The following is a 24,036-nucleotide window of genomic DNA, read 5'->3' as shown; positions in this document are numbered from 1 at the left end:
TAATCAAGATATGAGCTATGCGATGGCAAAACATTTTTCAAAATCACATACTAACGATTGGAGATCACTACGATTCATGGGCATAGCGCAAATGAGAAGGAGTGAGAGAGGAGGTGATAGAATGAAAAAGCTGAGACAAATGGAGAGCAAATTTATTATTCAGCTCCGCACAAAGATGCCTTATGGGTTGAACATGGACGAGGAACTGTACGTACATCTATAATTAAGCAATGAGGAGGTATATATGTTAACAACGATGCAATATGGCTACTGACTTTCAATCATTAAGAACCACTGAACTACCATATGTAATGTAAACAAATGATAGAAATGGAGCGAGAATGGACTGACATTCATTAATATAAGATATATGGACAATGGAACTATTCAAAAAAAGATATTTATCACTATGTACATAGTAAACAGATTTCTGTAGATGCATAGGAATGTCGCGACTAAGATAATGGAATAACAGTAGTATAATATCAAATATTTAAGAAAATTTACATATGGGAAATGTTGAAAGGTTGACACTAATATACATGTCTAGCGCAGACAATTATAGTGGAGAAATTAATGGGGAAGTAATCAGTAGCCAATACAAATATGAATGTGGAAGGAGAAGTATCATGAAGGAGAATATACAGAAAGAGCACCATTTATTATAAATGTATATATTTTCGGTATATTTTTATTTTACTTTATTTTTTAGGAGAGTATAAGATTTAGAAAAAAAAATATTTTTATTTCTATTTAATTGGGAACTACATGGACCATAATGCACTGTTTAGTTTGTATCACCTGAGGGTATAAATAGCAAAAGCGAAAAGGGACTCACTTACTGTGAACAAGACTCCTGAGGGAGTTGAAACGCGTTGGTGGTTGCTATTTGGATTAAATTTGCACTATTGATACCTCGTGGAGTGCAGTGAATACTTTTTTAAATTTACATTTTTACGAGACTGGTCCTCTCCGTCACTGGCACCGACAGTGGAGTGCGCCGCTCAACAATTTTCAGACCATACTTGCTTGAGGATATATATATATATATGTATATATATATATATATATATATATATATATATATATATATATTTATATCCTACTGGTGCTAGCCAGTAGGTAGTTATAGTTAGGACCACATTTTCCCATAGACAAATAGTTTTTTGTTTTGCTAATAACTCAGGCAAAACTAGTTTGTCCTTCACTCAGCTGCTGTCTTCAATGTTTTGGGGTGATTAGCCAAGCGTGGGCTGAGAAAAAGGGGTGTAAATCCATTCAGTAGTTTTAAACAACATCCTGCCACTATAGACTATAAAACTAATGTGTTATATAGGTTTACAAAATGTTTTAATGTAATTATGGAGAAGGACCTGGTGAACTAGATGAAAGCCTTAAATGTGGTGAATAACAAAGTGTTTCAAACATCTGTGAAGTTGAGACTTATGGAACTCTTGCTCAAACCACCAAGACAAAAGGTCACTTAACAGAAGAAATGAGACTGCCAACGATCAACACCACACATTTAAACTAGGAAGAGGCAGGCTCCGGGGATCAGAAAGGGAAGCAGCAGGTCTGACAAAAGTATAAAACAAACAATTCTTGAAGGCATGGAGGACATTATGCTAGGAGTTAAAGAAAATGAATGTGATTAACAATAAATGATAAATATATTAATTAACTATTTAAGGAAATTGCTAAATAGCAGAAAAAAGATCAATGAGAAAGATCAACAACAAAAGGCAGAGCTTTGGAAAAGGAAGGATTTAAGTATTCTGTATGAGCTAAGTCACAGGTTCCTAAGTGAGGCTTCTTACAGACAAATCTCTTTTTCTTTCTCTTTCCCTATATTTGTCACTGTAGCACATAGACACTGCCTAATTCTCTCTTACACTCCTCCCTAAAGAGGTGGGGTTGTTACTTTGCAATAAAACAGTCATGGAAAAGATTCCTCCTTGACCCTACTAATTGCAAACTTTTAAGTGAAAATAGCACATAGAAGCGCAAAGCACCATCTGTGGTTAACTGGTTGCACTGCACCAGGACAAGTCACAAGTTCAGCCCGACCGTGATGGAGAATGGGCCAGCTACAGGGACCCATCTGGGGCTGCTAAACACAGTACATTAAATACTGCACAGTCTGCGTGCCTTGCTTTGCGAGGCTTTGCGTTGTCCAGCACCTGTTCCGAGAAGCTGTGAGGTCCCCTCAGAACAGTACGCTGTGCACAGGTGACAAGCCTCTGACTGGGCCCAGGGGAGAGAGGGTCCCTTAAGGTATTTTGCAGGGGAGGTCCTCAAGGCTCATTACGCCATTACCATGTCTCCTTTGAATGGGTGAAGACTACAGTTGCAAGGGAACGGCACACCAGTGTAAATAGATGGGAGAAGCGAATAGCCCACTATCATTGGCACTGGCATGTACAAATGCTTGCCTTGCCCTGTCCCACCACTTTCATTTCTCTACAGTGCAGTGGGCTGGCAGCACGGACAGAGCAGTCAGGAAGGATGGTGCAAATAGTGTGCTCTTCTAGATGAAAGAGGTCCACTCTGGATGTCGATCCATATCGCAAATGCCCCCAGTGCACCTGCATGATCGTCATGTGTGCTGAGCTGCTGGGCAAAAATCTGCAGTCTACTAATATGAACTGAGGGCATGGGCCCCCCACATTCGTGAGCCATGCAGGAACCCTTGCTCCATCCTAACACATACTTTGTTGCAATTTCAAATTGTGTAAGCAAGTAGCCTCATAAATATGCACTGTCCTTGTTTTACAGGGGAAAGCACAACTTGTCTCAATCAATCAAATATCATAAGAGACTCTAGGGCTGTACTAAAGAAACATTTTTAAGTGCGTAGAACTTCATTTACTACAATTGTATTTATAACTTACGGCGCGCCGTCCACTGTCAGTGAGGTCTTGGTACTTTTCAGCTCTTTACCATCCAGCATAACCATGACTTCTTCGAAAGCTCCGGACTGATCTCTCTTGCATTCTATGTTGAAATCACCATTCCCGTTAGGATCAGTACAGTCACGGCAGTAGGATATTAGACTTGTTGATGGGCAGTGGAACATAACGTTGTTCAAGGAGCGGAATGTTCCTGTCCCCCATGTGCCACATTCGCCTGGAAATAGCAAGAAAACGATACGTTTTAATGCAGAAACACTGATTTCGGCACATCTTCGACATCCAGACATCGAAAGGAAACCTTAAAAGAACCCCGGTTACAGCTTTACTAAGGAATGCATAAGTGCATATGTTGAACAGAGCTCAGGTGGTTATGTATATGACGATAATGATTATAAGCTGAAGCTTTCAGTGTTGTGCTGCCTGGCAACAGCAGTGCACATAATTTACCTAATAACCAGAGGTCACCCAGAAGTAAGTCATTTGTTATCACTTGTTTTCTGTTGTGTTATGTTATGCTATGTTGGAGTGAATGATCAATAAAGAACAAGCACTCCCCACCAGCATGGCCTGTGGCACTGAAAACTGAGGCTCAAGCATAATAAAAGTGAATTATATGCTGAAGAAGTCAGGTCGTTAGGAATTGCATGAAGCTGAGATATATTTTGTTTATTAGTGTTTGATTTATTTGTGTATTTATGTATATGTATTTGTATATCAATGTACATCACCACTGACCTGAATAAACTGTATGTAAGTTGATGTATGTAAGAAGAACAGCACTATAACAATATCAACGAACTAATCAACAGAATAGCTGGATTTGCAGAGCTCATCGAAAATGTAGCATAGATAGTTCTTTCCTTATATTCAGCAGCTGCAGTTTCTACAGTCTGGGGCTAAGAAATGAAAACCTCCTACCTCAGTGAGTTTTGAATTTGGACTTGGGAAAACTGTCAATAGATGTTGGGTGGGGGAATGGACAGTCCTTTACAACAACTATAAAGTTTGATTGAAAGATATGCCAATCCTAACCAAGACAGCTGCCCATGCCCAGAGTTTTTCTTTGGAACCCATTGTTGTCAAATGCCAAGTTTGACAAATACCTGGAATTCTTATTTTGGATTCCACCTTATGCCTCTCTCTTCTCCAGTCATACACTTCCTCTCTCTCTATCTTATTCTTGCAGGTTCTTCCCAGCATTCTTCTTTCCTCCTCTTGTCATTGTTTTTCTCTGTCTCTTTTCTCCCTTTGCTGCCTTTCTCTCTTTTGCTCTGGACCAAAGTCTGATGATGTTAAACATTTCGTAGTCCCCAGAGATGAGTCCTGGTGACCACTTCCAGAAACCAGCAGTACAAATTAAGTATTGTGCATGTTAGTATCAGGGCAAGTATCTTCTTAGTTTAGAGAAAAGGTCCTATTTCCTAAGCCCAACAATTAGCCAGACAGACACGTTTTGGTAGCACTGTGACCTCTCTATTTGGGAATGTAGAAGACGTGCATAAAGAGCATTTTAGTAATCATGTTTAGAGTTCAAATGTTGCTCAGTAGCTCTTAAGGCCAGGATGGGATTGTCTCTGGACTTCACTATCTTAGTGATGGATGTTCAGACCCAAAAGCATTTTTAACTGGAAATGTCAGCTGACATTTTTGAAGACTAGAGAGACCTCTAGTTAGGTATCATCTCTAGTAAACGGTGTAGTAAGCAGAACAGCTGTGACGAATGACACATCAGTCACACATGGAGGAATAAAAGTACAGCATTGTTTCCATGAATCTCAGTAGATAGTTTTCATAATTTAAAAAATACACCTAAGAAAATTATGTATTAGATGCTCTGAGGGATGGTGAGCAGCCAGAAGATCTACATCAGTTCTATCACGATATCGAACATTTTGGACTGATTTAAACTTTGGGGAATGGGCTTATACCCCATGAGGGCAATTGAATATAGTACCTTTCGGCCTGACCAAGTCTCACCCTGTCAAATTTGTGGATGTCTGCTGGCCCAGCACACATTTCTAGTATTTGCAGGAACTACCATCACAGCGGTTGTAACTTTCATGGACGGCTCCTTCAACATGAGGGAGCCGCACGGCAAACTGGAAAAATAGAATTTTGTTTTGGAAAACAAAAATAGCAATGCCTCACTCATCATGTGAGTATTCTCCTATGGAGAGGGGGGCATTTTGCAGTTTTTACCTCCCCTTGCTGCCAGGTTTTAGCTAGCAGTGACAGACATCAAAACAGACCATGTGTTCGCACTCTCTACATCAGGTGGGTTCACACATGACCAAGCCTCGGACTGCCCTTACTCCATCCTGTCATCAGAGTTTTAAGTCAGCGATAATGAGGCAGTAGTCTCCGCCGTTGGCATTATTATGGCCCCCTTCACTCTAAATGAGGCGGTCGACCTTCAGTTTGGAGTAGAGTGTACACTGTCGCGTTGTGATGGAGAACCTTCTCTGCCAAACTCTAAATTGGGCCCTTCATTTTTTTTTTACTAGTCTGAATAAAATGCTTCTTCAAAACAATCAACAGACACAAATGAAGCCGAAGTAAAGAAAACTAGTCAGAAGAAAAAAACACGTTTGTCCAATGGTGAAAAGGAGTTATATTTACATTAGCACAAAAAAGTTACGTTCAATTTATGGTAAAAAACGAAATTCGGATCTGCATACATAAGTTTACATTCATGCTGGGGGGCCCTGCATGTGATAGAAGACACCCTGACAGGCACATGGAAAAGCACAAAAGCCACAGCAGTGGATGTAGTTAACAAGGGTGCAATAAGTGATCCATGCTTTTAAAATATAAAGCTCTGGTGGGAATAGGCAAATCTGTTGGTAACTTTCAGAGTTCGGACGGATTCGTGTGCTTCAGAGCAACCCACCAATTGAGCTGGCCAGCTATTCATTGCGCATTCGACTATTATTTTACTAGTGAAATCTATTTACTTGGTTAGGATTCAACTTACACACGATTGAAGGCTACCAAGATTCAAAGGCCAGGTGGCACTGAGAAAACATGTTTTTTACTTCCTTGTACGAGAGTCTCGACTGTACACCAGTTGAGTGCTGGTGGAGTAATTGTAAAACACCACCAGAAATTGTGAATGCTTGTAATACGAAGAAACAAATAAATATGGAAAAAACGAATAAACTGCTCATGGTTGTGGTATAAACAAGGGTGTGCAGCCTGGGTATGTTACTTGAAAGCAACGCAAATCCATCGATAAAGGACAATTTATTGATGAACAAGTTGTGGCAGTAAACCAGTATAAAATACTGTATACAATAAACAGTACTTTAAGGTGGGTGTGAAGTTAATGTAAAACTAACTCACTGCTATGCAGGTTGTCCGTCTTTCCGTTTAGTGTCCGGAATCAGAAAGGAGGAGGCAGGTTAATCATACCTTTAAATGATGCTGAGCTTCATGTACCCTGCAGTGACATGCTTCATCATAGAGCCCACTCGCTACTCAAGATAAGATGTCGTAGCAAGGTTGGGATCATCTTATTATTATAGCGAGCTCTCTCGAATGAGCTGTTGGCAGGTGTAGTTGAGCCCTCACAAGCCTAAAACAACCTCACTCCTATTAGTGCATTTGGATTGGGTAAGGAATACCGGTATTCCCCTTAGATGTTTGGTAGTAGCTACTATGCCATCCTCAGATACAAAACCAAATGGTATATATCCAAAAAACATAAAACTATAACACAATCAAACAATAAAGTACATAACGTATTTAAACCATGGCAACTCAAAAATAAAACATATAAAACGTAAAATGACACAAAAATGAAAAAAATCAGAACGAGGAAGCAGAGACTATTGCAAAAACATAAAAACTGTTCCACTGGAAAAAATAAAAATGTCTTTGCAAAACTATAAGGAAAGGTAGACAAGGAAAAAGGCATCATTCGCAGGTGACCAATAACTGAAACGTAAGGTATAAGCTCATTCATCATCTAGGTCAAAAAGTTTATGGAAGGACTTCGAAAAATTGTGCAATTAAAAATCTTCAGCAGAGAATGGATGGAGATGTGGACTGAAATGGCACCCAAGGTTGTATACATCTTGTTAACTGCTCTACAGTAGCCTCAAAGGTAAAAAGCTGCAAATGGGAAAATGGCCTAAAATGTGACAGTTGACATCTCATCTTTTTGGGGAAGACTTGACACCCAATTAAGAGTAAGACAGAACGTTATCCCTGGGAAGATATCATATTGGCCAACTGAATGTGGTTTGGTCTTCCTGTTGTGTGACTACTGTGAAACCACAGGCTGCAGAAGGAAGGCAGCGTGTACAAGAAGGGTCCGGTCTCACCTGACCCCCTCCTAAACTCTGATGGAAGAGCGCTGCACTGCCTCAGCAGCCCTGGTGCCTTCCCTGCTCTAAACATCCTTCCGACTACCCCACCTACCATGCCCCCATTTTCTAATTGCCATGTATCCCCCACTTACCATATGCTCTAGGCATTTCGTAAATCTGGGCAACAAAGTCTCCGAAGTTGGACAAAACCTGCATTTTTTAAACCAGTAATTTCGGGTCTTGCTGAGTGTTCCCCATTCTCGAGGCATCATCTACTGAGGCTCAGAGTTTGGAGGATACTAGTTGGAATTGGTAATTCTGGGCATGGTTTCACTCTTCCAAACTCAGGCATTTCACAACGGGCTCCGTATACCCAGTCGCCCAAAATTACAAAATGTTTATGTCCCATATTTTCCAAAATTCTGTAACTTCTCTGCAGTGCTCAAAACTCTCCAAATTTACATTCATTTAAGCTGCAGGACGGCTTCACATAGGTTCGATTCTGATTCGCAGCACAATCTTCAACTACAACTGGTTCTTGGAATTCTACTGCAGCAGCTCCCACTCCAGGGGTCCACATGCCTTCTTCATCCTCGTGATAGAGGGGAAGAGTTTCGTATGGAAAGGCTGAAGACATATCTACTTTCAGCTGGTCAAGTGGTTTCCTTCTGGATGGCAGCAACATCCCTTGCCTCTAATGCATTTCCACTCTTCAACTCCAGGATAGAATTGTCTACAGGCAAGCCGGCTTCTGAGCCAGAAATTGACTTCTATGTCTTTGAAGGACGGCAAAGGTCTGGTTCACTAGATATGGAGAAAAGTTTTGGTTCTCAATACCTTATTCCAATGCTCGAGTTAACTCTCTCAGATGTTCAAATGGGCAGCATTCAGGAAGTCTTATACGTATCTGTAAAAGGCAGCTTGCTTTTGAGAGTTGGCTACACCAGAGAATTGAAAAGGCTAAACAAGTTTGTGAATATTGAAGAGGCTGGCAAAAATCAAACTAAATGTCTGACACTTCAGTCACTTAATTATTTCAGTAACCTGACAGAGTTCTTGCTTTAGAGAAATGCTTTCGGGCAAAAGGCACAGAAGAGGTTCTTAGACTATAGAAAGGAGAAATGGCTGCAGCCCCCTTTCTTCTTGTTCACATCTATCTCTCCAACCTCTTCCCAAGGCCAGCCCAGTTGCTCTCACCAGTGATGAAAGAAAAACTTTGTATGCCCTATCTTATTTCCATCACATGCAGTTAAAGGGATGAAGTCTCTGTACAGATAGGCTTACTATTGCATGATGTATTTCATAGGCCAACACAACAAGTTTCTCTCCCATTCTGCATTATTTGTGAAGCTAGATTTTGATGCCCGTCGGTTGGCCCACTCAGTCCGAAGGGGAGATTAGATGAAAAATGACAAGAAGGTGTAAACCAAGAGGTCATAGAGGAGTAAGTAATTACTCTTAAGTTTAAGGGAAATAATATTATAAAATTCAGATCATTGACAATCAGTAGAGATAATCGAACCTACTATTTTGCATTGATTTTTTAAACTGAATTGTCTGCATGCTAAGGGTCTGAAGTTGGTAGCATTTTTAACAATTTATGTTTTTGTTCATGTCACATTTTAAAACGCATGCTTTTAAGCCTAATGCAGAAACATGATTTCAAGCGCATTTTTTGTCGTTTAGAAGCCAGTGGGAACATATTTACTTCATTTTTGTGTTTTATACTTCAGTGTTGGGCAACTGCGCAACACATTTGAACACTGTTACAGCTTCCTTAAGGGAGTGTTAAATATTGCAACTTTCATATGCATTAGCGCTGTTTTCTAAAGGATACACGGATATGCGTGTTTGGCATGTGTGTTTGGTATGTGTATTTGGGTTTGTTTTCTCAGCCCATTGAGGGCACTTACTCTGAAAACGGTTCCTATATTCATTTTGATTCCGCGTCGTATAGCGTCTGAGCCTCAGAATGTTTGATCATACTTGTGTGTGAACACGTATGTTTTCAGTCTGTCCCAACATCAGGTGAGGATCATTGGGTGATAATTTAACAAACTAGTAGATTTGTATCAGCAGCTGTAATACCACAAGTCATGTAACTGTTGGCGACAGTGTCAGCATTGGGGCGGTGCGACTGGTGCCACCGCACCAGGGTGCTGAGCTCTGCAGCACTGCAGTTTGAAAGATCTTCAGGGCTTAAAAGCATCTGCTGCAGAGTTCCTTCTGGGCACAGCAATGTTCAAACAATAATACAAATGTCAAGATAACTATGGTGACAAGTGAAAATGCTGGAGTGATCTGAGTTTTGTCTAGTGGCAGTTTTGACTCATTATAAAGTAATCACAGAAGGTGAATGTGCCTGCTGCAAAGCATGATTAATGAATAACATGCAGATCACAGAATAGTATTTTATGTAGCTCAGTGGGTCACTGTTTTTGTCACTGAGATCCTTTTGTTACTTTCAGTTCATAAGTGACAATCCTAATATAGTACAGTGAGCTATGGACTGGCACCAAAAAGCTGCATGCAAATTGCAAGGCATAGATTTAGAACCTTATGCACCCCCCACCCCCGTCTCTTTCATTATCTCAGGGTTGCTAAACCAGTGGGTGGAAATAAATTCTTATTAGTAAAGCCAGCCTCAACCACTTTGCTGCTTTATAAATCCTGACTTTATGCTTCTCCACATTAGGTACACTTAAAACATAATGCCTCCCCAGTATGGGTGATATGTGATTATTACTCCTTGTAGTCCTCATCGATTTACGGAAATTGTTCTATACATTGATTTAGACACTTGGATAATTAATTGTCTTGGTATAATGTGTGTGTGAAGTGCTCTGACACCCTATGTTGGTATGTGTAATGCTCTTAAAAGTAATTAAATATAAGTGAGAAAAGTGATATGAAGAGTTGAGAGGCACTGTTGGAGGGTGGCTGTGAGGAAATCCATGGAGAAGACGATCACTGGGGCCACCAACTAAGATTGTCGCACCGGGCACCACCAGTGCTAAAGCTGGCCATTGCTGGAGTCTACACCTGTTAATACTGTAAAATTCGTAAGAGCCATCACTGTACCTGTGATGCACAGTGTGACAAACTTGCGGATACAGCCTGTGCAGCGGTCAGCTGGGAAGCCTGATTTAACTTTCAACAGAAATGCCTTCACTTCCCTGCTCTGGTGGGAACAGTAAAAAACAACCAGCAACAGGCAGATCTTTCTTGGCGGAGTGCACATGAGAAAGGCTTAGCTCAAATCTCTGCTGAGATTTTATCGTAATACATCCCATGAATTTTAGAATGGAAAAGGGAAAACAGGGTGCCATCCTGGGTCTGAAAAGACTGAGGGCCTGATTTAGATTTTGGTAGACGGGTTACTCCATCACAATGGCGATGGATATCCCATCTGCCTAAATAAAAATCACATTATTTCCTATGGGATTTATATTTCGGAAGACAGAAAATCCCCTGAATTTTAGAATGGAAAAGGGTAAACAAGTTGCCACACAGGTTCTGAAAAGACTGAGGGTCTGATTTAGATTTCGGCAGACAGGTTACTCTGTCACAACGGTGATGTATATCCCATCCGCCGAAATATAAATCCCATTATTTCCTATAGAATGTATATTTCGGGAGACAGAATATAGTTACTGATGCAGTAGGACGAGCCTCAGAAAATCTATAGCGTGCATAAACCCATGGCTCTAGCACCCACAGGATCACATATATAGAGACTGAAGCACCCCCATTGCCACCAGTCTCCGGCAACAAACCACATCCTGGGCAGTCACACAGTTAGGTTGCTGATGATCTCTTGATGAACACCAGGAGGGTGATGGGCAACAATAAGCATTCAGGAAAAAAAGGAAGATTCTGTAACAGCACAACTGAGACCTATGCCCACACAACCACAAATCCTTAGACCTAATAATGTATTTACATTTTATATCCCACCAACGATCAAGGTTACCACATCCCAACTTCCTCTGTCAGTATTAATGCTGACAAATTTGTTGTTTTCAGGTACTGCATTCACTGCTTTTGGGCATATCATCGCGGATGGTAAATTATTCAATTTGTACTAATGGGGGAAATGTTTGCATCCTCATTTACATTACCTAACTAGTGCAAAATGCTTTTTAGTGCATTGTATGTGTTGCAAATGAATGTTTGCACTGCTAAATAGGTATTCCAATGAAAATTTAGCTCATAAAGGAGTGATCTAAGCTACATGTCCCTCAAATTATATTGCAACATCATATAAAATAACTAGAATCACGCAAAACAAAACAGATAGAAAACGGATATGCAAAAACAACTTTTTCCGCATGTTTGCAACACTGAAACGAAGTAACTGCTACGTTGTGGTATATTCTGAATTCATGCAAAACAACCCTACCTGTTGATGGGGGTATTTCGTCCACTGATGCGGGGGGTTCTACTGGTCGTTCTGGAGCTGTTGAACAGAGATAAAGGACGCTCAGTTGATGTTTTCAGGTTCCATAAATATATAAACTGCATACAATTGAGACTGTATGAAGAGTGGGACGAGAATTGCCATTAGCTTGTTCCAAACAAAACTTGTTCATTGTGAAATTACGGGTAATTCTGTAGATTATTATATAATTAAAGTTAGTTGTTCTATTTTTATAGCTTAAACTATAAACTAGCGTTTTATTTTAGATCACAAGTCATATCAGAAACTAGAGTATTCTCTGCTAGATCAATTTAAAATCTTCTTTACATGTATGAAAAATAAGTATGAGTCAAGGAATAAAAGCCATCTTTCTGAAAGTTTCTGTGAACAGCTGGGCTAAAGGGCTCAGAGCAGCTTACATGTAACTTGCTTCAAATGTGTGTGCACACATGTAGAGGCTGGGAGAGGAACTGCTTGTCTGACCAAGCCTGAAATATGCACGAAGGTAGCACTACAGCAGATAGGACCCAGGATAGAATTTAATGTCCTGGCTCCATAATTCAAACAAACGTTTCTTTATTTGTTGCTGTAGTGTAACTCTGTCGTATTTAAAATGATACATTCACTTTGGGTAAAGTATGCATCATTTTACAAAGTAACAAGGTCAATAACATGTTCTGTCCCAGCAGGCTTTTCAGGCTATATTAATCTGTTCATATTTGGCACAGTTCTCTGAGCCAGCCTTGAGGAGATCCGTACCTTGAACTGCTCTGTTGGGAAAGTGACTATGCTATCCCAGGTGCCAGATCAAAGCCTCTTCAGAGCAATGGGTCTATGATGGAAGTTTAAACTATTCCTGGCAGGAGAGAGGGCTGGGTAGGAAACCTCTACAGCCATTAGCTTCACTTCCCCATAATGTCACTAGCAGAATGTTCACACATGAGACAAAAGGAGGACTGGCTGACCTCTGGCTCCTGTCACCACAGGGGTTTCTTTAATACTTGGAGGGGAGAAACAAGACCTGGGTGGGTGGATCTTGGCTCGGAGAGGGGAGATATTCTTTTCCTCCAAGCCACCACCTGTGTTCTTTCCAGAATATTGTACAAGTGGTTGGACAGCCAGTGGGCCGCTCCCTGGAAATGCTTGTTGGTTTCGGAAATACCTCTTCGACCCAAAGTGCAATCCTCCAGCTGTTAACGCGAGCTACGGTCTGGAGCAAATAGATTTCACGTCCTTTTTTGGAAACCTCTCAAGTCTGGTGCACTACAGAACCACGTTCCATAAAACGTATACAGTAGCCTGAGGTTGGTACATTCCCAACAAAACAAAGATACATCTGCAGTGCAGAGGACCACATCTCAGTCCCCCATTCACTAACCTTACAGATAGACCCCTCTGTGGTTCTGGAGGCTCACACCAACCTACGATAAAATAATTCTGGGTATGCGTGCCTCCAAATGAAATGCTGCTCTGTGCAGGTCTTACTAATTATTTTGGTCACCGCCTTAAAAGAGCAGTGAAAAGAGTGACGACCCCCACCCCACCCACATCTTCACATGTAGATGAGACCTGCAACTACTTTCAATCTATATGTCCATGCCTATGGAGACATTCCCTGGACCAGGCCACGGCGCTGCAAGGACACTCTAGGGGCAGCTATGTGTTTTTAATGCAATAACAATTACCGGTGGGAAACGCATGTGGCGTGGAGGCCTTTGAACACATTATACCAGGGGGTTATGAGACGAACAACCTCTTCCAAGCTAAGCACAGGTAATATTTCTCCTTTTGTGTCTACTAGCCTAGAAGGCCTTCCGACTTCAGATTCCTGCTATCAAAACAAGTATTGCAGGAGAGATGATGAAATATGTATTGATGTCACTTGTAATATGAGTTGCATATATGTGTTTTACATTGAGCTCGAAAAAAACAAGGCATTATTTTATCACTACTGAAAGGCAAAACCGCAGTAGCTACTAATAAATATAAAAAATGAATATCCTCATTTTTATTAGTACAAGTTTCGTATTTATGCCTCTAGTAGCAACATGCACAGTCTCCCGGGATAGTTACCTGGTTCCTGTCGTTTCTCTACAAATGAAAGAAAAGAAAACATTGTAAATTGACACGTTGAAATTAAGGCAGACTCCTCTTCTCTGTTATCCCCATGCTCAAACTACGATTGTTTTTTAATAACTCTTTCCCCCGATGACCTGCAGGGTCATTTCTACTAATGAATCTAGGGGCACTGAGGACAACACTCCAGTTTAACCAACAAAACGTGAGGATACCCAACAACATTTACAGAGAAGCATCAACAGTAACATAATTAAGAATAAGACAAATAGTACCAATAGCAATGGCTGCTGACATATCTAATTTCAGAAAAAATGTTAAAATGAGCCCTTTGGTTGTGGCTTGCTAATGATGAGGGCTGTTTCGTAAAGGTAGTGGAACAGATAGCGCATCTGCTAGTCAGCTGTTTTAGTACCGAGGCTAAGAATTGGATGTTCCATCTTCAGCAAGAGCACAGTGGTTCCCATGCCTTTTGGATGCCAGGATTGCCCCTTACTATTGCTTCTGTCAATTAGAAGACATAGGTCAATCTCCCCAAAGCATGAAACACAATGAGGGCAATAAATGAACTATAACACGCCCCCTTGTAACATCTCAATATCTCAATTGAAAATAGTTGGGGAGATGTAGGATGCCTTCAACAGCACTTTCTAAACATATAGTTGTGTTCTTATTTTTGTGGTCTATATTTTTTGGCACCCTTTTTGGATAGCAGTGAGTAGTAGGAAACAGCTTCTCGGGGCCCATGACCAAACTCAGCCCTGTGCACTGATCCTACTTGACATCCAACCTACTTCGACACCACTGACCATCAGGTGCTGAATGGCAGACTGCACATCAGCGAGCATATCCAAAAGACTACTGTCTTGGTTTAAGTCCTTCCTTCAAAAGCATTTTCATTAGGTTAAATTGTGCCAACAAAACAAGGAGAGTATCTCCAGACTCTGCATTCTCGTGTACACTACTCAATGTTTTCATGGCCCCAATGGTTGACATTTTTCACTCTTATAAAGGACGTTGTCAAATGTATGAAGAGGGCACCAGGTTTCATCTTAAGTGTGAAAGAGACCGTGGCAGCCATCCAAATGTATCTCACTCTCTCAGGTTCACTGCTGGTTGCAAACCAAGAGGTCCTTCTTAAATAGCAAAACGAAACCTGAAATTCTGTTAGTCCAGCCTCCTGTCTTTTAGGTTGGCCAGAAGAAGTCAGTACCCCCATTCCCTGTGGTGACAGAATGTAATTTAGAAGTGATCTTTATTGGTGATCGTTCATTTATTCCCTAGATAAATGCTGTTTCAAAAACTGCATATCATCACCTCTATCTGCTCAATGGAATTTTCCTGCTGTTATGTTGCACACAGAAAACCATCATAATTCTCTCAGTAGTCATGTCATGCCTGGATTATCATAACAGCCAATAGAGTATTATACCCACTTCATCTCTGTCAAAAACTCCACAGTTTTAAATCTTGAAGCTCGCTTATTGTTTGACGTGACACTATTAAACCACAACAACACTGTATCAGACCCCTCCAATGATGCCAAGTAAAAGAAAGATGGTCCTTCAAGACACCTTGATTTATTCACAAGGCACTCCATGGCCATTCACCGAACTACCTCATGATTCTGTTTGTTCGTACCAATCCTCTAGAAGCCTTAGGTCTGTTAACAGGAACACACTTTCCATTCAGGTAGAATGTGGAATTCCCTGACTGCAACTTTCATGGGAAAATGACCACCTCAAGTTCCGAAGATTTTTAAAGACTCAGCCCTTTAACGTGGCATTTTATCAATTTTCCCTCCTCCATGTTACACTTCTCCAACTGTTTCCAAAATCCTGCCCAGTCGGGTGCCTAACAATCATTATGCCTTTTCACTCATACTTTAGAACTCTTACCCTTTTAAGACTTCACCAGCAAATGGTCACATATCTAACCTCCTAAACATTGTGAAGCATCCTAGAATAAATTGCAGCACTCGACAAAATACCCAAATAAATAAATTAGAATACCTAGTGTTGGAAAATGGGTTATTGGTAAGGGCAGCTAAGTACCTACACTTAGAAATAGGCCACTAACCTTCACTTAGGTCCGGTTAGGTCTAAATTAAACCCAGTTCAACCCTTGGTAGCTTGGCAACGAGCGACAAAGCTTAACTTAGGAACAAAGTGTAAAGCATTCAAATATCACAAAACAGTAATTAAATAAAACACAGGTAACAGTTTAAAAAATCAAAAACCAAATTGTAAAAATAGGAAATATCTTTAGCTTTAAAATGACACCAAAACTAATAAAATTGGATAAAGGGAACCGGAGATATGAATTTTAAAAGAATTAATGCTTTTCATCACTTAGAAACGAATAGCGTCAATCTGGTCATCTGGTCGCACCTCTACCGGGGCAAAGTCAAAGTTTAAGGCCGACTATGATAGAGCCCGGCTTAGCTACAACCCGCGGGAAGCCTTGGTCAAATGTTTACCTTAGGACTTAGTAGATTTTCTGGAGATTTTCTTCAGCGGGACCAAGTCACCAGTCCACTCCAACCTCCTGGAACTCTTCCTCAGATACGAGATGCGGGAGCCCTCAGTGGGCATTTTTACTTTTGGACTTAGATGATTTTTTTAGATGAAAATCCCTTGACTGGGGCAAACCTGAATCTTGATCCAATGTCCTTGGAGCCCTCTTCAGATACACTGCCTGGGCGGTCCCAGTCAACTTTCTACGTTCGGACTTAGTAACTTTTTCTGAAATTTTCTTCTGCAGGACGATCCTGCAAGTCTGGCCAGGCTGAGGTTGAGACAAACCGGCTAGCGTTGCCGTGGCAGGTCGGTCCCTTTATGGAGCTTTTTTTCAAAAAGTTCTCAAAACTTCTCAAAACTTCTGGATCTTCTCCCAGATGTTCTTTCAAGGTTCTTTTGATGTCCACAGCTCACCCCAAGGTTCCAGAAGCTCTGAGATGCTCCTTGAGGGTGCAGACTACGACTCCCAGAATACACCTGGCACAAACTCCAATTTGGCCACTGGACAGTGGTCAGCTGGTCAGTTTCTTCAGGAGTTGGTGGAGGGGACTCTAGTTAGCAATTGTTCACTTGTGGCAAACAAGAAGTCCCTCCTTGAACTAGTTGAAGCCAGGCAAAGTCCTTCTTGTGGTGAAGGCCAAGTATGCAGCTGGTGCAGTCCTCCAGAGTGCAGTGTCCAGGTGCAGGCCAGGGGTCTAACAGGGCAGTCCTTCTTACTGTGTAGTTCTTCCTTGTCGGGATCTGGTAGGGGTCTGAGGTGTGGGTGCAGGTCTGACAGTTTTACCCTTGCTCCTGGATGAAAAATGGGGGTGGGGGTCCTGGTTCTCCAATCAGTTTCAGGGTCCTTCCCACTGTGATGACCACTTCCTGGGAAGTGTGGGAAAAATCAATCCAAGGATGCAACATTCGTCAAAAGTCCATTATGGCTGAAAATGATTTTTGGAGATTACATCTGACTGAGCCCACCCACTGGTGTGGTTAAAAATCCTAAACCCACCCCTCTCTTGACCTCTCCTAATTTAATCAAGGAAGCACCTAATTGCCTGGGTTTGCAGGATGTGAGGGAGGTGCAGGGTTTCTCCAAATGTCCTTCCCTGCCTTTGAATACCAGTTTGGCAGCCCTCCCCCTTCCTGCTTCTCCATCTGCTGAGGGAAGATCTCCTCCCCCAGACACATCTCTTTGTGTTTAGCCCAGGCTACTTCACACTTCATCAAGCAGCCTGGCCAGGCTGCCGGAGGCTGGCCAATCAGTGCAAAACACTACAGGGCTGAAGTTGGAAACTTTTTAGGTAAAGTTTAAAACTCTTTACCTGAGCAAGTTATATTAAATTCAAAAATTGTAAATTGTGGGATTAATTACCATTAATTTGATACCAAATAGGAGGTGTAAGTCACTTAAGGGGACTTTATAAATTAAAATAAAGTCTCCCCATTCTAGCCTATGGAGGCCATTCACTCCAATTTGGGAAAAAAATAATTTGGTTGTTTTACCTCACCAGGGCTTGTAAAACGTTTTTTATAAGGTCCCTGCTGATAGTTAGTGCCCAACCCTAGGGGCACATAAGGCACACCTTAGGGATGATTTATATGTAAAAATAAGGTAGTTTAAGACTTTGGAAGTACTTTTAATTCCAAAGTCGAATTTCCATGAACTATAATTTAAAAGCAGCCACCAAAGCAGGCCTGCCTTTAAAATGACACTGGGCACCTCAGCAGTGTACCTATGGGTGCACTACCTATGCTGGGATCCCTATACCTACATGTCCTAACACATACTATGGACTTATACGTAGGTTAATATTGCCAATTATAATTAGCCTAATTTGAATATCCACCTTACATAGAGCACTGGCCCTGGGACTGGTAAGCAGTACCCAGTGCAAAGCCAAGAGTCAGTAACCACCAGTATCTGTCCAAAACGTTTGGGGGTGACCATGGCAAAACGTAGAACTTTCCTACACCTAGTCTGTTGTCTCCACTGTTACCAGCTTTCTGATGTAATGTCAAGATATCATTGAGCCAGAGGATAAAGCCATCTCCATTACTTACAAAAAGATTAGAAACAATATTCCTGATATACCGGGTGGGTTGCGAGCTAAGTAGAATACTGACCTAGGTGACCTAGACGACGACAAGTGGCTAGAGTCTTTGCAGGGACCTCATGTCATTATAATTTGAACAGGATTACGATTAGTACAGCTCCATATATTACATTGATCCTATTACTCTAGAACACAGCTTCACAGGCACAGGCAGGGGAAATTCCCCACTTTGCTTGAGAGGATGAGGGCAGGAGGGCATTTTTCTTCTTACCCTACAGACCTGCCCTGTTATACAGACGTTCTGGGAAGGGGTAACACGAGTGATGTCCAGGGTTCAAAACCTGGAACTTCCGACAGATGCAAAATGGCTCCTTCTTTAATATACTAAGTGAACTTGCCTGGTCCAAATACCCGAGTTAGTGACTGGTGGGGAGAAGGGGGCGTGGCTAAACAGTACAAACATGGGGATCCACTATACTGCTGGCAATTGTCTACTGGAAGAAAGACATGGACTGATGTCAGCAGGCAGAGAGAGTGGTTTACAGGAGCAGGGGATGCCCCAAAAAATGGGAAAAGGTCTGGGGGAGCTGGAACGACTTCCGTGGACATTGCAGTTTCTAGACACAAATGACCGGGGGAGGACTCGTAGACTGCCCTGGATGGATGGATGGATGCATGGGGGGCATTGCAGGTTGGACTCTATGGCTCCAGATTCCCAAAGATGGCCGAACTAAACAAATGTATGTTTAGTTACTGTGCCTCCCCTTTGTAACGGACAACTGTACTGTGGTTTGTTGCCTGTTCTGGAAAAGTAAATAATACGCTTTTTTTGTAAAAAAAGATATTACTGAGCCGATCTGTAACGTACCAAAAGCAAAGAGGAATGGAGCACTTGGAAATTGTGGTCTGGTACCTGATGTATCCTTGCCACGTGCGTTCGTTTATGATCTCATAGCTCGTCTGATCTCATATTTATGCAAGGAAAGTGTCACCGCTCATTGCAAATGACGCAAAATGAAACTAATGATGTAACTTCAAAACGGAAAACGGCATCACTCAAATGCTGTTCAAACTTAGTTGTTAGTCCTTAAAACATATTCAGTTTCAGAATCCTTGCCCACATTTTCAACCCACAATTCCACCTCTACCGGCATTTTTCTTTTGTGTACCGCTACCTTTCAACTGAGGCTGTACTTTTTATATGTGTCTATTCAATGTGTTGTAAAAAAAAAAAAAAATGCGGCTGTTTTTCAACTGAGATATGAGAGACCCTGATTACGTCATTCGACCTGTCATGTTTGGTTGAAAACTTCCTGCTGCTTATTTCAAAGCAATATATATTGATCAAGTCATGTTAAACCACTTAGATTCGAAATTAAGATCTCTAGATTGAGAAAACTGTGGCCTTGTTGATGAATATGGTGCAGAGGATCCTCCACAGACATATCACATTGCATTAACTTGGCATTGGCCGGAAAATAGGATCACACATTCAGCAAAGACTGCACGTTTTGTAAAGATGATTTCCATGGTGTACATTACATAAAACAGATATTAATAGAGGTGTAAGAATTATTAATTGTTTTCAAACTAAAACAATATACTAAAGTGGTATCTCAACATCAAAGCAACACGTAGCAGGTCGGTGGATGAACAGGGATTTTCAACACAAAAACTGATGGGAGTCATTAAAAGCTTCTCAGAATGGTGCATCTCACATAAAATGGCAGATGCACAGTTTCGCCAAACTTGGGGGTTCCTTTCCATTCAGAGGTGAAGGAACTGCTGAGTTAACACTGGTGACTACACTGACAAAATTCCTCAACGTGGTAGTCATACTTCTCTGTTTAGTGGTGAGCATCACTCATTTTATCTCATCAGAGCTGCTATGTGAGACATTGCAGTCCCAGAGAAGGTAGTCACAAAATGGCTCCCAGGTGAAGGGATAAAACTTGCTGCCTATCAGGACCAGTGATATTTTGTTCTGTAAAAACAAACTCAAAATTTGAGACTTTGTTATTTCAGAACAAAATGCTTTATGAAACTGTTGAATCAAATCATGCACCTACTTCGTTAAAGACCAGTCTTAATTTGACTGCTGAAGCAGAGGCTTATGTGAAACTACAGAGATCACCAGTAAGCAAGCAGGGTCTCTAAATCTGGAGAGCAGTCCTCTATCAAAGGAGTGGAGGCACAACCTCTGCTTATCTGATGGGCAGGTGTGCTATCAACCACATTTTAGATGGGGCACTAAATCTATTCAGCTTTCTAATTAAAGCTAATTGCTGAGCTCTGATGGGCATCCAAAGTCTACATTTATAAACGTTCACATAAAGCTGCTTAATCCTCTCACTCCATGTGTTGTGGCTCGGTTAACATGTTCCACATGCTTCTTTGAAAACGCACCCTCTAAATTAACATCCGCTTAGTTGTATTCACAGTTAATATAGTTTAACAAAATGAAAAATTAAACATAAAATAGTACCTGGTTTCTCATGTTCCTCTGTAATTGGAAGCAAAAACAAAACCCAGAAAATATATTAGTAAATGGTGATTCCATTCAACATTAACAAATTCTAATTTTTTCTCGCTATGTAGAGGACTTGGTGTGGCGGATCAGTGAAACATTTTGGTAACAGTGAAAGACTTCCTACTCAGCAGAAGACACTTTAGACCATTGTACTAAAATAGGAAAGCATGTTAAACTGAGTGGAATAAACTACAAATTAATACAATAAGTTCCTAGGTTACATCATCAAATGTGTCCAGTGATAAATAAGAAGTAGAAAAAAATAGGCAAACTCATACATATTTGTCTTCAATAAAAAGTAAGTGCTAGCAAAACATATATGACATTAGCACTCACCATTATATTTGCATAACTAGTGGAATAAAAGTTAGGAATACTGAAGTTGGCAAGGGAATGTGTGGAACCCAAGACACAAGTGAACATCATAAGCATAGCTGAACAAACTGAAGCCACAGAAACAGGTTATAGAGCTTGTATTCCAGAGACAAGGGCTAAGTCCCCTATATTGTCATCATCTGCCTTGATTTACACATTGTTCAGGAGGGGGCTACTGCTGGTCTGGGCACTGTGACTTTGTATTCTGCTGGAGAAGACCCCAGGACTAAATAAGCACCTCCATTGTTGGGTGGCACTGCACTAGTACTAGGGCGGTGGTGACATCATCCTACAGATCAGAAGAGAGGTTGAAAGGAATCCTCTTTTCTTATTGCATCTTCCCTACCCATCTCAGAGACTGACAAGAGTTTAAGGAGTGTCAGAAACTTAGGAACACTTCAAAGAAAATGAGTAAACTTTTTTTTCCACCGTGAGGAAATCCTTGGTGTCTAGTGAATTTTCTAATCCCCAGAGGTGATTGAATGGGGAGGTGGGGGGGGGGGGGGGGGGGTCTGCAGATTGTATTGCTCTGGTGGGGTTGGCACTGGGCCTTGCTACTCCTCCCCCATGAAAAGAACTCAACAGTGTCCCAAGCATCTAGAGGGGGTGTATCACTGCTTGGGATCCACTAGGGAGGGACGGCACTGGAATGTTAATGTTAATGTAGAGAGATTTCTAAAGTGCCTGGCTACTCAAGAGAGTGTCCAAGCGCTGCATGATATAATCAGGGAAAGCAAGGGAGATGACAGCTACTGTGAGAAGAGCCATGTCTTGAGTTTTTTCTTAAATAATGCATCATCCTGTATCTGTTGCAAATTCAAAGGGAGATTGTTCCAACCCAATAAAGAGAAAGAGCGTTTGCCTGCTTTAACCCAAATGCTTGTTGGAGGAACGTAAGACTCTTCTCATTCTATAGTAGGCAATCCTGGCAGACAAATATTCAGGTCCTGAATAATGCAGCACTCGGTGCAGAAACAGAGAGGGCTTGAAAATAATCAATGTTTCCGGGGAGCCAGTGCAGATTACGCAAGCGCACAGTAATGTGTTCTCGTCTAGGAAACCCAAAATCCAGCTTAGCCACCGCATTTTTAACAGTCTGGAGTCTTCTTAGCAGGTGCTTTGGCAGGCCACCATAAAGTGCATTGGTATAGTCCAAAAGGGCCATTATCCCCTTTTCCAGCACTGCGTCTTCCACACAGAACAGTGCTGGGGGACACAGCTATGTCTCTTGGGCCTGATTCCAAGTTAGAGTAAATCACGCCATTAGTGCGGTTTAATTTCACTTTATTTTACTGGTAAGTAAGCTCTCTGTGCCTGTGCACGTTACAGCAAAGTAAAAAAACTAATTTGGAAAGTGAAGGAGGTTTTTCCGTTGAGTCTTGACTTTGATTTTAGAAAAGGAAATGTTTCTGGTAATTTTACCAGAAGCATTTTCCTTTATTGTGCAGCTGTTGGCACGTTCCTGATGGCTGGCCCACTAAATGCGTTAGAAGCACTAAATGGTAAGAGCAACCTTCAACACATCACAGGACTGAGACTAAGTCAATGGGCTCATCCACCCAAAAGATGAAAAGCCCTTTTTCGTTCTCAAAAACAGGAAGTCACAAAATCAAAGGCTTTGCGGCTCCAAAATGGCAAAGGAAAAATTGTGCATCGAAAATGATTTTAAGACCTGCAAAATACCCACTGAGACCGATTGCTATTCGGTAGGAGGAGGGGCATGAAAATGGACATCCCTTCCTCCTACTGGTTTGCAATAGCATATATCAGTATTTTGTTCCCATAATTATGGTTGTGAACAACTCTCCTGGTACCGACTTTCTAAAGAGGAGAGTACACTAGTTGGAGGTTGTCCTGGTGGAGCAGTTTTAATCTTGTGAATCTTTGCATTTCGAATGGTGAGTCCAGACAGTGTTCCAAGGGACAACTGCATTCTCCCCTGATGTCATTCAGTTAGTACTATATTTTGTTTTTGAAAGCAGCTTCTGTCCATTTAAAGTACAGGGGCTGCTTTAAAAAAAGCTTGCATTTAATTACTTCGAATACTTGGAGGGAGGTCTGCTGTCCCTCTCAGGTCACCATCTTTATATTTGCAGCTAAGTGCAAAGAGACAAGAAGGACATCTGCCTCATAAACAGTTTTGCAACTCCCTAACAATGGCAATTGCAATGTGACTGAATAACACACCAGTCACGTTGCTAAACTATGTCAGGGCCACAGGGGCACAGCTTCAGGGGGTGTTTGGGGTGATACGCCCCCATAAAAATATATTTTGTGATAAATAGTTGGGTACAGATGTTTTCAGTCGGATACGGTGCAATGTTGTGTCTGTCAGATCTCACTGGGAATTTTTACACACACAGACAAAGACGCAAACATACATACTCTCCCTCTCTCTGTTGCAGTGGCGGCTCCTCCGTTTTGGCAGAGGAGTATCGCCCCTCCCCGCCAGCAGCGGCAGCTGCAAAACCTTTTAAAGAAAACAATAATAACAAATGTTTATTATTGTTTTCTTTGAAAGTGGTGGGGCCACGGGGGTAGCGTGCATTGAAGGGGAGTGCTGAGCACTCCCCCTTCACAGTGCATGTGTGTTTGGCCGGCCGTCTCGGCACAGTTGCTGGGCTGGAGAGAGCCTGCACAGGCTCCCAGTCTGCCTGGGAGCACCCTGGCTGGGCACTTCCAGCCAATTCTGATGCTACTCTAAGCAGTTTCAGAATTGGTGCAGGGCAGGCTGGGAGCCTGTGCCTGCAGCACGGAACGGCAAGGGACAGAGGAGCGGCAAAGGAGGTAAGTGATTTAAAAAAAAAATGTTTATTCCCTCCCCCACTCCCCACCCGGCACCTCCCCGCCAC

The 24,036-nt window shown here is 41.7% G+C and overlaps 1 protein-coding gene across 50 annotated transcripts in view; it reads right to left on the bottom strand.

The window, feature by feature from the left end:
* Positions 1–24,036, bottom strand: part of LOC138288307 (mucin-19) — a 1,675,551-nt gene that overhangs the window by 1,348,820 nt on the left and 302,695 nt on the right. For all 50 annotated transcript variants that reach the window (XM_069229764.1, XM_069229784.1, XM_069229763.1 and 47 more), the window contains 4 exons: positions 20,765–20,782; positions 13,716–13,733; positions 11,625–11,681; positions 2,892–3,126 (listed from right to left, as the gene is read on the bottom strand). In XM_069229764.1, the coding sequence (XP_069085865.1) occupies positions 2,892–3,126; positions 11,625–11,681; positions 13,716–13,733; positions 20,765–20,782 (328 nt within the window). The remainder of the gene's footprint in view (positions 1–2,891; positions 3,127–11,624; positions 11,682–13,715; positions 13,734–20,764; positions 20,783–24,036) is intronic.

The sequence above is a fragment of the Pleurodeles waltl genome, chromosome 4_1 (genome assembly GCF_031143425.1).
Source record: "Pleurodeles waltl isolate 20211129_DDA chromosome 4_1, aPleWal1.hap1.20221129, whole genome shotgun sequence".
NCBI lineage: Eukaryota > Metazoa > Chordata > Amphibia > Caudata > Salamandridae > Pleurodeles > Pleurodeles waltl.
Note: the sequence above shows the minus strand (reverse complement) of the source record. Positions and strands in the feature narration are given on the sequence as shown.